At 47.3% G+C, this 14,954-nt stretch overlaps 1 protein-coding gene across 3 annotated transcripts in view; it reads left to right on the top strand.

Annotated features, from left to right (window-relative positions):
• The window catches only part of LOC111141437 (protein tyrosine phosphatase, receptor type A), a 150,138-nt gene that overhangs the window by 126,895 nt on the left and 8,289 nt on the right, over positions 1 to 14,954 (top strand). For all 3 annotated transcript variants that reach the window (XM_022493991.1, XM_022493992.1, XM_022493994.1), the window contains 9 exons: positions 68 to 165; positions 1,300 to 1,419; positions 2,127 to 2,293; positions 2,769 to 2,904; positions 3,602 to 3,751; positions 4,963 to 5,056; positions 5,369 to 5,445; positions 5,924 to 6,058; positions 14,822 to 14,947. In XM_022493991.1, coding sequence (XP_022349699.1) covers positions 68 to 165; positions 1,300 to 1,419; positions 2,127 to 2,293; positions 2,769 to 2,904; positions 3,602 to 3,751; positions 4,963 to 5,056; positions 5,369 to 5,445; positions 5,924 to 6,058; positions 14,822 to 14,947 — 1,103 coding nt within the window. The remainder of the gene's footprint in view (positions 1 to 67; positions 166 to 1,299; positions 1,420 to 2,126; positions 2,294 to 2,768; positions 2,905 to 3,601; positions 3,752 to 4,962; positions 5,057 to 5,368; positions 5,446 to 5,923; positions 6,059 to 14,821; positions 14,948 to 14,954) is intronic.

Genomic DNA, 14,954 nt, shown 5'->3' on the forward strand with positions numbered 1-14,954 from the left:
CCAATTTCCCAGCAGATTTCTTCCCCTTGGTGTATGCTCTCCTCATCTTTGCTCTTGACTACTTTAGGACCAAAAGAAGAAACAGTGAATGATTTTTGGAGGATGATCTGGGAACAAAACACAGCCACCATTGTCATGGTGACCAACCTGAAGGAGAGAAAAGAGGTGAGTGAAGAAATTAGATAGGCATGACCAGCAGAGGAATTCCTGTTTGAGCCTGGGGTGTCCCTCTTTTGTGCATCCTTTGTGGCTTCTGTGCCAGTCATCCAGACAGAACCCAGACCGGTGCGCTTCCTAGACTTTCTTAGGGCCTGGAGGTCTCAGATGAACCTCAGGGGTGCACCGAGGGCACGTTCCCCATGTCTGATAGTCAGGCAACTCACTGTGGTTTCAAAACAACCTAGAAGAAAGACTTGGGCCATTTGCCAAGGAAAAGCTACAGAGGAGCTTTTTTCCCTGCACCTCTCCAGTCCCTCATTCTCCTGGTTTCCTGTACCTCCTCAGAGTCAGCAGATGGAGCTCTATAAACTGAGACCCTGTGGGGTACAAGGGGGAATCTGAGGCCCTGGCCCGATCTTTGTGCAAGCAGCTTTCTGACTGGTCCTTTTCTTTTCTTTTCGTGCTCTGGCCACCAAGTCTGTGCCTGGCCAGCCCTATCACTGTGTCACGGCCAGAACCAGTCTTGAGCTCTGGATCAAGCTCCAGAGAGGAACCCCCATTCATGACAGTCTTTTTTCAAAATGGCCCTTAAGTTCCCTTGATCCCCACCGTGGGGTGTTGGATGTGTTGATCAGCAGCTCTGCAGTGCTTAGGAGGGATAGCACTAGGGCTGGGCTATAGGTTCATTTCCTCCGACCTGACCTCTTACTCTCAGGAGCTGTTCAGGGCCCAGGCACCAGAGAAGGCATCATCCCGCCTTGGTAAGCCCGTCAGCAGGTTGCTGGTTCCAGGGGATCAGACAGGCCTGTCCCTAGATCATAACCTGGGTATTGTGGAAGGGCACATTTTGTAGGTAAAGTAATGCCCATTTTGACCTGAACTAAGGGAACAGGAGTAGGAAAGAAGGAGAAGTATAGGGCTGGGGCTATGTAAAAGTCAAGAGATACTGCTGAACAGGATGGAAGCTGAGAAACTTGAAGAAAGAACAGTAAAATAAGTCTGCAGGGACCAAGGTGAGAGAAGAGGCCTTCTCTGGGGACTTCTCTCTGGGCTTTTGTGGTCCTTTCCTTCAGGTTCTTCATGTCTGCTGGGGGCGGGAGGTCTGAGGTCATCAGGGGATGCATGTCTGTTCCTTTCCAGTGTAAGTGTGCCCAGTACTGGCCAGACCAAGGCTGCTGGACCTACGGGAATATTCGTGTGTCAGTAGAGGATGTGACTGTCCTGGTGGACTACACAGTGCGGAAGTTCTGCATTCAGCAGGTACTGTCTCCTGCCTCCTTTCTCTGCTGACTACTGGGAAGGTGGAACAGACTGGGTTACCCCTCTCTTACTCAGGTCAGGAATCACTGAGGTCTGTTTGGGCTCTGAAACCAGACATCTGGGCTCTTAGGGAATTTTGTCAAAGCTAAGGGAGGAGCATTTTCATGACCGGGAGAAAAACGTATTATTGAGATAGTGTTTCATCATTGTAGTTATGAACCAAGTGTCTCTCGGATGTGGTATAATCTTCTGGGTACTCACCTTCTCTTACTCCAAAGGATCTTGACATCAGGGATGTGGTGGCCCCTGCTCTTGGTCCTCCTGAGTGACCCTGGAAGCTTGAGCAAAGTTTGCCTTTAGCTAAGGGGCACAGTAGTGCTGTGAAAAGAGGCCTTACCAAGAATCAGGAGACCTGCATTTTAGTTCTGACCTTGCTGTTAATTAGTTCTGAGACCTTGACAGGGTCACTTCTCTGAGTTTCACGTTTCACATCTGTTAGCTGAGAATAATTGTGAGAGCCCTGCCTTACCCCATGGGGTTCCTGGGAAGAGATCCTCTCTCCGTGGTTAACTTTTCTTTGGATAGACTCTCACTTCCCCATTGTCACTGACAACCACATCTGGCCCTGGCTTTTAAGCCTCCCTACCCTTGGCACTGCCCTGCCCCAGGTTATCAGGGCCCACACACAGGATCTCCTCACTCCACAGGTGGGCGACGTGACCAACAGGAAGCCACAGCGCCTCATCACTCAGTTCCACTTTACCAGCTGGCCAGACTTTGGGGTGCCTTTCACCCCTATCGGCATGCTCAAGTTTCTCAAGAAGGTGAAAGCCTGTAACCCTCAGTATGCAGGGGCCATCGTGGTCCACTGCAGGTCAGTGTGGCTGACCCTTGGCTTCCCGCTTATACCATATTCTGTACCCGTGGTCAGAGCAAAGGAAAACACAGGGGCCCTGGCTGATGAGAGGAGGAGAGCAGATAAGCTGTTAGGGTCCTGGGGCAGCAGCCAGACTCAAGTTTTGGTGCTGGGATAGACCATTTGAGGAAAGAGGGAAGGGCAGTCCTCCAAGACAGGGGGTGGGGAGACCACTGCTATGAAGCCAGAAAGCTAGATTTAGTGTGTTTTATGTGCTTGGTGCTTTCACACCTTTCTAAGTATCAGGATTCCCTGGTCCTGATAACCAAAGGTATAGTGGGGTTGTTGGCTCCATCAGTCTTCCAGCTATTCCCCATTCAGAATTAGAATGTACTAGCCTGAAGAAAGAGTCCTGGCCTCTGCTACCCCCTCCCTGTATGCTTCCACAAGGCATGCTGGCGATCCTAGTAACACCCCTGCTCTCTGGCTGCAGTGCGGGTGTAGGGCGTACAGGTACCTTTGTTGTCATTGATGCCATGCTGGACATGATGCATACAGAGCGGAAAGTGGACGTGTATGGCTTTGTGAGCCGGATCCGGGCCCAGCGCTGCCAGATGGTGCAAACAGACGTGAGTGATTTGTGGGTAAGGTGGGCAGAGCGCATTCCAGGACCAAAACACCTACTAGCATCATGGATTACTCAGCCTCCTAGGTTATTGTAAATAACCGTCATGCAATGTGATGAAGGACCCTTATAAGCTATGTCTTAAAGGAGACATGGGGCACAGGGGAGTTGGAAAGGCATGTGTCATTTGCACTAGACTCTGTGGATGAGGAACAGGTCCTGCAAGCACGCATGCAAGCAGCTGAGAGAACCAGTGCCCACAGAATTGTGACTCAGCTTAGCCATGTCCAGGAGCAGCAGTAGGATCAGTTCGGTGGTTGGGACATGGGATTCAAAGGGCACAGCACTGGGAGGGAGGCTGGCCCAGGTTTCATATGTCACCTGGCTCTGACAGCCTTTCAGACTGTTCAGTCTGTGCTGTCAGAATGAGTAGGAGTTGGGTTTGTCCTTCCCTCCAGGCTTGCACTCTAGGAGGCTGCCAGAGTAGGACCCTCCCTCCCAAGTTAAGCACATACCCCCCAACCCAGGGATTCATGCATTTGAAGTCCTGCCTCACTGAACCAGGAAACGAGTGAATAATTTTATACCTGCTAGGGTCAAAGGAGAAGTGGACTTGAGTGATTTGGGGGTGGGAGGGGGTCATCTGGCGCCACAGAGACATGTTGTGTATAACTGGGAACTTGGGCATCATGGCATTTCAGATGCAGTATGTCTTCATATACCAAGCCCTTCTGGAGCATTATCTCTATGGAGATACAGAACTAGAGGTGACCTCTCTAGAAACACATCTGCAGAAAATTTACAACAAAATTCCAGGGACCAGCAACAATGGATTAGAGGAGGAATTTAAGGTGAGTTGGAGCTGAACTCCCTCTTTCAGACTGAAGGATCTATGTGCTCTGGGGAATATGGAATGCTTGGCTCTTAGAGATTTAGCAACAAATGGGGAATCCCCTTGTAAAATATGTATGTGGTTAAAGCAGTGGCTTTCTTGCCCTTTATTCATAACTTAGTCATTTTCAACCCGTCCTGCATGTTAGAATCACTTGGGTTTTGTTAGGAGGAAAGAAGAAAAAACAAAACAAAACAAAAAAATCTGGCAGTGGTATTTTGTTTAAGTCCCCCAGCCCACTTCCCCTGCCAATGGGCATATTATTGTATGTATTATAATGTACAGCAGCAGTAGACCTTTTGTGTAAGGACCAGACAATAGACATTTTAGGCTTTACAGGCAGTATAGTCTGTCTTTTGAAACTGCTTAACACTGTTGCTGTAGCACCAGGGCAGCCAGAGTTGCTACATAAACAGATGAGCCTGGCTGTGTTTCCATGGCTGTTTTTTTATAGGCAGCAGGCCAGATATGGCTCATGGACCATAGGTTGTTGACCTCTGCTGTCAACCATTAGATAGTGGTTCTCAGCACACTGAAGGAGTATGTCACACTCTTGTCAACATAACTGTTCCCAGAAGAAGAGATTCTGGGTTGCAGTGGGAAGGATCACATCCCTTAAAGTAGTTCTTCTCTATCTAGAATGTGCACACAGATTACTGTAGGATCCCGTTAAGATGCAGGTTATGATTTGCCAGGGAGAGAGAGAGTTAGGGCCTGATTCTGCATTTCTAATGCCATGAGACTGTTGCTGGTTCATGGGCTACATTTTAAGTAGCAAGGATCAAGAAGGAACGTCAGAATCAGGAGAAGGGAGCATGTGCATTTGAATAAGGTTTTCAAATGAGTCCAAGACAGCCTCTGGAGTGGAGGCAGGCTCACTCCTTCCTATGAAGCCAGGATCCTTACTCCAGGATCATCAAGTTCTAGCTCCAGGGAATCCCAGAAGGGTCCACAAGGAGTCCGCAAGGCAGTGTTTCCCAAACACTCTTGGCTTGTTCGCTGAACTTGTGATAGAAGAAATGGTGTTCCAGAAAGAACATGTGGAAGTGGAAGTCAGGGCTCCAGGGAGGAGCACTTTGCAGCCGGAGGAGCCTGAAGATGCAGGTCTGACAGGCATCATCTTTCCAAGTTACAGAGATGAGGAATGTTTCCCCTTTCTTCCCAATTCAGAAGTTAACGTCAATCAAAATCCAGAATGACAAGATGCGGACTGGAAACCTTCCAGCCAACATGAAGAAGAACCGAGTTCTACAGATCATTCCATGTAAGAGTCCTCTCCCCACTCCAAAGTCTTGGTGTCCCATCCCTCCTTCCACTTCTCAGCTTGGAGACCAGAATTAGAGTATTGCCTCTTTTTGCTCTTAGGTTTTTAGTGGCTTCTGGAAATTAAAACAAACAAACAAAAAAAAAAAAAACCATGAAGGCCAAAAGGTTTCTCCCTCCTGGCCTGGGAACTGGCACGTTATTGCCCAGCTGGGATTATACCTCCCCAGGGCCTGGGTGGGAGGGAAAGATTGAAAGAGAGGTAGGAGAGGGCAGGTGCCATCGGGGAGCCACAGCTTCTGTCCTTCTGCAGATGAATTCAACAGAGTGATCATTCCAGTTAAGAGGGGTGAGGAGAACACGGACTACGTGAATGCATCCTTCATTGATGTAAGTGGTGGCTGTGTCCCCAGAGCTCCCCACCTTCCATGGAAATCTGGCTGGGCCTTGCAGTGCCACCCTCCCAGTGCTTGGGAGGATTGTGCTTTTGTCAGTCATGAAATACAGAACCAATACCTAGCCTGCACACTAGCTGTGTCAGGCTCCTGAGAGGAGAAGGTGGTGAGGCAAACAGGGCAGACACCACAGTAATAACTGGAGGGAAAAGTTCATAGCACAGACCACAGCCAAGGGCTGAAAGCCTCTGCTTTTTCCCATTCTTGTTCTCTTCATCCTAGCTCCAGCCCCTCTTTCCCTCACCCTCATAGAAAGAGACCAGCATTTCAGACAAGATTTGGTCCTTAGCCAAAGGGGAGTTCTGCCTGGGATGAGTTTGCCTCCAAGCAGCCCCATCCCATTTTAGTGGCCTTCTTCTCTAGCCCCTCCCTATTAAACCACCTTACTCCTACCATGGGCCTGGTGTGTATAGGGCTACCGGCAGAAGGACTCCTACATCGCCAGCCAGGGCCCTCTTCTCCACACCATTGAGGACTTCTGGCGAATGATCTGGGAGTGGAAATCCTGCTCTATTGTGATGCTAACAGAACTGGAGGAGAGAGGCCAGGTGAGTTCAGTGACGTCCTGGGCTGTGGGAGACAGCACAGGAATAGGGGTGGAGGGGAGCTGTATTTGGCTTAAACTGTCCAAAGAGCCATATCCAGGCAGTTGATCTGAGCTATCAGGAGCTTCTCTCAGTATTGGAAGAGCAGTGTGGTCTGAGACCCCAGACAGTTCCTGCCTCTTAACTTCTCTCCTAAATATGGTTGCCTGCAGCCTAGCTTTGTGCTAGCCGCCTCCTCTCACCCCCCCAGACAGGGCAGAGCTAGTGAAATGAGGGATACAGAGCCAGACCAAGGATCTGATGTGGAACTTCTGAGTGTCCATAAAAAGAAGTTGCCTTCCAGGCCAGAAGAATGAACTAGAGAACTGTGGGAAGATGATTTGCCTCTTTGCAGACTACAGAAAACAGTAGAACCTGAGAAGTAATAGAAATAATAGAAGAAATGCATAAGCTGACATTAATAATAGAAATAACAGAAGAAATACATAAGCTGACATTCAATAACAAGGAAATCTTTTAAAGAAAACATCCTCGGGGCGTCTGGATGGCTCAGTGGGTTAAGCCTCTGCCTTCTGCTCAGGTCATGGTCTCAGGTTCCTGGGATCCATCCCAGCATCAGGCTCTCTGCTCAGCAGGGAGCTTCCCTCTGCTCAGCAGCTCTCTTCCCCCCTTTCTCTGCCTGCCTCTTTGCCTACTTGTGATCTCTCTCTTTCTGTCAAATAAATAAATAAAATCTTAAAAAAAAAAAAAAAGCTAACTCTTAAAAAGAAAACATCCTCAAACAGTTAAAAAGTAGAATTGTCTGGGAACTCAGAATGTAAAAGACCTTAGAGGCCCCCTTGGGTTATACCCCCCCCAGTGTGGGGGATCTGCTGTTCCCAAGTCACAGTCACACAGACTCTACTGAGCACTTTCCATCTCAGGAGTCACTCTTTCTCTGCCTGCTTCGCCCCCCTCGCTGTATGCTGGGTGGCCCAGTCTGTGTTCACACAGTGTTTATGATCGCCCAGTGCAGTAAACGGGCACTTCATTGTGCCTGGTGTGTGACTTAACAGGGATCAGAATTGAGAGAAGGAGCCTGGAGAAACCAGCAAGGGCCTGGTGATAAAGGTCTTTCTGAGCTGCAGTTTCAGAGCCCTTGACAATATCAGCTTTGTGTTTTTTTTGAAAGTCCCCCTCTGGCTCAGTGAGGAGGGCAGATGAAAAATGAGCACAGCACAAGGAGAAAGAAGGCTGTGACGGTACTGCCGATGGCCAGGACTTAGTACAGATGGTGACAAAGGGTCTGTGCCAAAAGATAGTGAAGCAGGGTGAAGAATTAAGGATGGCACCCACTTAGGACTCACTGAATTTACAGCCAGTTAAAAAAATCACTAAGTGTATTTTATGCTAGTTGTTACTAGACAAACCTTCCCCATTCTGTACTTGCACAGTTTTATTTTAACTTTGATACAGCTTTATACATATTTGCACACTGATATTCTGTATGTCAGGATTTTTTTTCCAGTTTTAATCACTTAACTCATTAGCTATTCCTTCCAGATTTCTCTCATGTCCCTCATCAACAGACATACTTCAGAGGTCTTCATCTGTCATTAATAACAGTACTGATGAGGTGAAAGGTTTGGGGCACAGTTCCTGGCTCTGCAGTTGGGCAGTGAGCTACTACGTTATCAGGAGCCGGGTGTTTGTTTCCTGGCCCCCTCTAATAAGCCGGGATAGAAGGTGCAGAGGAGCCATGGACCTGCCTGAGGTTATCCCCACGCTGCCCATCTCCAGATCTGTGACACGCAGGCCCATATTGCAGGGAGAAGCACTGGGATAGCAAGCACAAGTATCAGCTCTCAGCCCACTGCCCTGCAATAAAATGTGGCCCACTGAATACCTCAGACTTCATCCCGTGGGATTATGAAGCCCTTCCATCCTTGAAGGAAACCTAGTGAGAGTTAAGGATGGAGATGGGGAAAAGAGCCACGTGCATACACAGTCTCCCACCCCCTGATGAAGCCTGCAGTCCCCTCTACCTACCACTCTGCCTTCTTTCCTCTCTGCGGGGCCTGTGAAATAGACAGCAGCTCTTGCCCTTAGAAGCTTCTGAAATGAATCAGAACAAGACATTAATGACATTCTTTATAAGGCCTCACTGCCCCCTAAGACAGGATTTCCCTTCCTGTTCCATCTCCCATTTGTCTTATCAAGTGTAGCCTCCAGAGATACTAACAGGAACCTAAAGGATACAGTGAAAGCTATCTACATTTACACAACATGACACCACTACTCCCTACACCTGGTTTTAAAGTCCCAAGGAAAATGTCTTAATCCTAAATTGTCAATTTTATATACATTAAAATCCCGAAAGAATTAAAACTTAAAATCCTCTTAACTTAAAATCCAACACAGTGTTTATGATCGCCCAGTGCAGTAAACGGGCACTCTCCCTGTTTCTTTCCCCCACCTCTTCCCCACTCCATCTTAACCAGAGGGGTCCACCAACATGCTTGGTAAGGCCTGTTCCCTCAATAGCTTAGGTTGGACCATTCATCCGAGGGGGCAGAGCAGTTCTAGCAGTTTCTGCATGGGGTCAGCCCCACCCAGGGTTGTGTTCCACTTATCCAGAATCAGTAGAATGAGATTGCATCAGATGCCTGTCACAAAGCTCTGTGTCCTCATCACTGTTGTCAGCCTCAGACCATGAAAGACACTAGGTGCTATCTAGGAGGAGGAGGGTAAAGGCAGCAGGAGCAAAGACACAAAAGCTTCTCTCGCAGCTTCTTTAGGATATTGTTATCTAGAATCTGTAAATCTGAGATTAAAGTCCCATTCCCAAGTAGTCTGCTACTGGATTGAGCACTTATTCCCATCTCCCACCCTGAGCTACTGAGGATTTTAACACCTGGCTTATTGCCCCTTGGCGGCCCCTATGCCTGCCTCTGCTCTTGAAGGGGTAAGTATCCATGGAGGTGATCCATTTACCCTTGGTCTTTCAGTCTCTTGGCTACCTCAGCCAAGAGACTCAAATCAAGTCCTTGCCCATATCTGTGCTGCTTTTGGGCTCTCAGCACCAGGCACCCTGCATCCTGCCCTGCTTCACCATCTGGTGAGTATCCACCTCACTACTTCCCACCTCTTACTCCATAGTTTTTATCTTCACCAGGTCTCTAGCTGTGCCCAGGGTCCAAGGGCTCAAGAGCTCCAGGGCTCCCAAACAGGCCCAGTTCAGCCACTTGCCACTGACAATCCAAAGGCAGAGAGCCCAGCAGAGGTGAAACAAGAGAGGAATTTATTTCAGTGAGGCCAGCACGGAGTCCAAGACAGTGGACTAACATCTCAGAGACTGTGTCCAAAGTGCAGAAGATAAAAAATGTTTTAACAAACGCAGAAAATAGTTCTAGGTTCATTTAAGGAAGTTGTGGGATAAAGGTCAGTGGGTACGCGCAGGTGGGCAGAACGGTCAGGTTGTTCACTGTCTTGGGGTCAGTCCAGTCATTTGGGGTCTTTCTGAGGCCAGGGCAGTCATCATTGCTTGAGGGGTAGTTTCGGTTCCCATCCCTAGATGCTTTGCTGGCCAGGTCTTTTGCCTGAATTAAGAGAGAAGCTGGAGAGAAAAACTTAATCAGAAAATACAGACTGAGGTGAAAATGGAGGTGGTTGAAGTCCTTTTTCAGAGCCATGGACTCCTCCACTTCCTCAGCCCCGACTCCGCTCGTGTTCTTACCTTCCTCCTTACTCTCTCTAGAGTTTTTATGACTTATCATTATTATAATCCTTTCCTTGCTAACATTTGTTATTCTCTCCTGGTCTTTTATTTTCTTGGCACCTTATCTCACAATCTGGCTCCTCCTCTGTGACCTCTAATCACTGAAGTGCCCTAGACTCTGGCCTTCACCCTCTGTAGTTAATACAGTTTCCCTTGCGGACCTCATGTAGTCCTGTGGCTTGGAATGCTATTTAGATGCTGGAGGTTCCCAAATCTGTGTCAGCTTCCCAGTTGTGGACTGGTGTACCCCTGTGCCCACTGGATATCTTCACATGACTGTTAAGGATCTCGAACTCCACCTGGCCTGGATGAAACATGATTTCCTCCTTCCCAGTACTAGTCCGAGCTGCTCTTACCATCTCAGTAAGTGGTCCAGCCTTTTGTGCAGTTGTTCATGTCAGAAGTCTAGTAACCACCTTCATCACTCCCCTTTCTTTGGTTCCCACATCAGTGAGGCCTAACATATGTTGAGTGTGTCTACCTCTCTCCAGCACAGCTGTGGGCCCCTTCTCAAAACCATCATCTGCTCACCTAAACCACTCAGTAGCTTGACAGCCCATCTACCCACTTCCACTCTTGCCCACTTTTAGTCACTTCCCCTCTTGCCCACTTTTAGTCACTTCCCATGGCAACCAGAGATCATTTCAAAAATAGAATTCTAACTGTGGTCACTCCTTAAACTCTTCTTTGGGCTTCCTGAGATCATGAGGGAAAATTTACCCAGCATACAAAATTTAGGAGCCTTTCAGAAATGTTGACATCTAGTCCCAAGACTTGAATTGGGTCCTTCTTTCTCACAGTTTCACTTGCTTAATTTAACTCTACTGGTTTCCATTTTCCCTTGTTCCCTTCAGCCATCTAGCTGCTAAGTGGGGCATGGCTTCTGAGATGGGTCATAGCCTACTCCTTGACAGGAGGTTCTGTATTTGTCACTGCTTTGTGTTCTGCACAAGCCTGGTCTCCGCTCTGTGCTCTCATGTCTCCCTCCTCAGCAGGATCCCTGGGCCTGCGTAGCCCTGGGCATCAATAGGTGCAGCCACTGCTGGCCCCTGCTCTGGATTCCTCAGGCCTGTGTTCTGCTTCTTAAGGAACAGGGTTCCTCACCTTTGGCCCAGAGGAGCGTCTCTAAACTGACTCTACTCTTGTTGAGTATCCCAAAACCTCCCTCAAAACCTTGCCTTCCAGCAGCTTAACTCAGCCTCCTGAACTAGTGCTGCTTTAGGCCCCACTCTTTCTGCCATCGCCCTCCCCATAGCCATGAGAGGCACCTCTGGACTGCCATTTCCCTTAGTTGTTGCGTTTTTCTCTTAAATAGCTGGCTTTGTTTTTTAAGTCCAGCTTGCCTCCTCTGTTCGTATTGTGCCCACTCGGAGAGCCAAATTAAATAAACCCTGTAACCTTCACCTGGCTGAGTGTAATGAGTTGCTTGCCATTAGTCCAACATTTGTAATTGTCTTATGTGGCTTCTCTGTATATCATCCCTTATACCCTTACCCTGGGGCGCCTGGGTGGCTCAGTCAGTTAAGTGTCTGCCTTCTGCTCAGGTTATGAGCTCAGAGTCCTCAGATTAAACGGCACATCAGGCTCCCTGCTCAGCAGAGAGCCTGCTTCTCCCTCTCCCTCAGCTTCCTCCCTCCTGCTCATGCTTGCTTGTTTTCATGAGTGCTCGCTCGCTCTCCCTAGTAAATAAATAAATAAATAAATAAAATCTTTTTTTTTTTTTTAAGATTTTATTTATTTATTTGACAGAAATCACAAGTAGGCAGAGAAGCAGGCAGAGAGAGAGGAGGAAGCAGGCTCCCTGCTGAGCAGAAAGCCCAATGTGGGGCTCAAACCCAGGACCTGGGATCATGACCTGAGCCGAAGGCAGCGGCTTAACCCACTGAGCCACCCAGGCGCCCCATAAATAAAATCTTTTTGAAAGAAATCCTAATCCCACAAGTTTACCAGGCTTGTCTCCTTACCTGTTCACCTACAAAACTGTGTCACCTTGAAACTTACTGTGGCATTAATCTAACCTCTTGGTTGGTCCCAACCATGTGTAGTCACTTTGGGAGTTGTCCCCATTAAACTAGCCACAGCAGGCTCCCTGTTTGCTTTTACTGTTGACTGATTCCCTACCCACAGTTATTTGTTTGTTTTAGGATTTTATTTATTTGTTTGTCAGAGAGAGAGAGAGAGCGAGAGCGCACAAGCAGCAGGGAAAGAAGCAGGCTCCCTGCTGAGCAAGGAGCCCGATGCAGGATTCAATCCCAGGAGCCTGGGATCATGACCTGAGCCGAAGGCAGAGGCTTAACCAACTGAGCCACCGGGGCGTCCCTCCCTGTCCACAGTTTTAAGAGAGGACTCTCTTAATAGTTCCCTAACGCTGTATCCCTGGTGGCTTTCTTCCGGTCAGCCCCTTTTCTTTGTTGTGCCTCACCACCAAAACTAGGGTCTCAGATATCTGAAAGCCATGAAGTGGGGGGACCATATTATTTCTTTTTCTAGTCGTAGTATGATTCTAGCTCATACACACTACATTTCTCTCAAGTCCATTTGGATCTCAGCACTTGTAATGGTTTTAAAGTCCAGTCTTCAGTCCTGGCTGATAAACTGTGTGAGGGTAGTATTGGGAGGGAACTCTGGTAGCAAAATTCATTCCACCCACCAGTGCCCTAAAAACCAACATAATCTCTGTTTAAGAGCCTTAGAATTTTTTTTAAAACTGTTCTAGTTGAGGAGAGCACCTGGAGCCCCAACCCTCAGCATCTGCAGGACTCCCAACTGGGTATATGTAGAAAAGATTGGTCTGTTACATTTCCCTGCCCCACCACATAATTCTGTGTTTTAAAATGACCTCAGTGTCATTTATAAGGGGGTAATGAATCATCACACATATGAAAAGCAAGAAGAGTCATTAAAATGGACCTTTAATAATGATTTTATTTGGACTAAGAGACTATCAGTGATTTTAGTTTTTCTACTTTTTGTAAGTTTCCTGGTGAATGTGAAGTACCTTTATGGTTGAGGGTTTTAAAATTGCCAGTAGTGAAATATTTAAGATCTTCCCCAAAATGCTCCAAAGAAATGGACTGTATAACTGTATTGTTTTATTTATGTACATATAGCCTGACTAGTTCTGCAAACATTGAACAAATTCAATTAGCAGCTACTGAGAGCCTACCACGTGTGGGTGGTGTGCAAGGTGCGGGGAGACAAAGATGAAAAAGAGGCAGCTTCTGCCCATACATAGTTACAGAGGAAATTGAACCAGATGCCAGCAAAGATAGGCTGTAACCCATCTCCTACTCACTCACAAAGACAGAAATGTGGGTGCCATTGCAGATTCAGAAGATCAAGAGGAAAGGGATGGAAGGATACTATGGCCTGGGCTCTAGTATACCATGGCTGGGTGGCAGTGTCGGTGGGGTTCGGTTTTTCTGGATTAGTAGTCTGACATATGTAAGCATTTCTAAGAGGTAGAAACACCCAAAGGGGGCAAAGGAGGGGAGAAAAGGAACTGGAGCAAAGACATCCACTTCTCTCCCTCTTAAATGTTGGACATAGCAGAGGTGATGGTCAGAGCTCTTCAGATACCTGTCATGTGTGGCAACTTAGACTGTAGCTAAGTTAACAGCAAAAGGTTAAATGATTATGTCAGGACAACAATTAAGTTTTTAAATATACAGTTGACTCTTGAACAACACGGGGGTTGGGGGCATGAACTGCCAGCCCCCGCTTTCTACCGTGCAGTCAGAAATCTGCATATATCACAGGGATGAAAGCTGCAACGTAGGGAATATAGTGGAATGCTAATACTGTTCTGTGGTGACAGATGGTAGCTGCGCTGGTGGTGAGCACAGTATAATGTAGACTTGCAGAATTATTGTATACCTGAAACATATGTAACATTGTGTGTCAACTGTAATTTAAAAAAAAAAAAAAACTCTGTGTGGGGGTGCCTGGTGGCTCAGTCAGTTGTCTGCCTTTGGCTTGAGTCATGATCCTGGGATCCTGAGGTGGAGCCCCACATCAGGCTTATTGCCCAGTGGGGAGTCTGTTTCTTCCTCTCCCACAACCCCTGCTTGTGTTCTGCCTCTCTTTTTCTCTCTCAAATAAATAAATTTTAAAGATTTATTTATTTATTTGACAGACAGAGATCACAAGTAGGCAGAGAGGCAGGCCAGGGGCCGGGGAAGCAGGCTCCCTGCTAAACAGAGAGGCCGATGCGGGGCTCGATCCCAGGACCCTGGGATCATGACCTGAGCCAAAGGCAGAGGCTTTAACCCACTGAGCCACCCAGGTGCCCTATAAATAAAATCTTTAAAAAAAAAATCTGTGTATAATTTTTGACTCATCAAAAATGTAATTAATTGGATGAGGAGGGAGACAAACCATAAGAGACTCTTAATCTCACAAAACAAACTGAGGGCTGCTGGGGGGAAGAGTTATGGAGAGGATGGCTGGGTTATGGACATTGGGGAGGGTATGTGATATGGTGAGTGCTGTGTAGTATGTAAGCCTGACGATTCACAGACCTGTTACCCCTGGGGCAAATAATACATTATATGTTAATAAAAATAATTGATAAAAAAATAAGTAATTTTAAAAATGTAATTAATTGCCTACTACTGATCTGAAGATTGATCAATGACATTAACAGCACATATTTTATGTTTTATGTATGATGTACTGTGTTCTTAAAATAAACTGGAGAAAAGAAAATGTCATTAAGAAAATCAATGAAGAGAAAATACATTTGTACCACTCTGTATAAGTGGGCCCATGCAATTCAAATCCATATTGTTAAAAGTTCAGCTGTAGATGTCCTGGTGAGGCTCCTAGTGAAGTGAATTGGAGTGATATTAAGTAATGTAATGACACTCTGAGTCTCTGATACCTTGGAGATGACGTGTGTCCTCTAAGAGGTGGTTACTGTAAGAGGGGAGCAGGCAGCTCAGAGGGCAGCCCCACCTCTACCATACATGGTATTCCAAGCCCCTCACTTCTCCCATTTGTCATTCCAGGAGAAGTGTGCCCAGTACTGGCCCTCTGATGGAGTGGTGTCCTATGGAGATATCACAGTGGAGCTGAAGAAAGAGGAGGAATGTGAGAGCTACACTGTCAGAGACCTCCTGGTCACCAACACCAGGGTAAGGT

The sequence above is a fragment of the Enhydra lutris genome, unplaced genomic scaffold (genome assembly GCF_002288905.1).
Source record: "Enhydra lutris kenyoni isolate GAN:26980312 unplaced genomic scaffold, ASM228890v2 scaffoldscaffold6, whole genome shotgun sequence".
Lineage (NCBI taxonomy): Eukaryota > Metazoa > Chordata > Mammalia > Carnivora > Mustelidae > Enhydra > Enhydra lutris.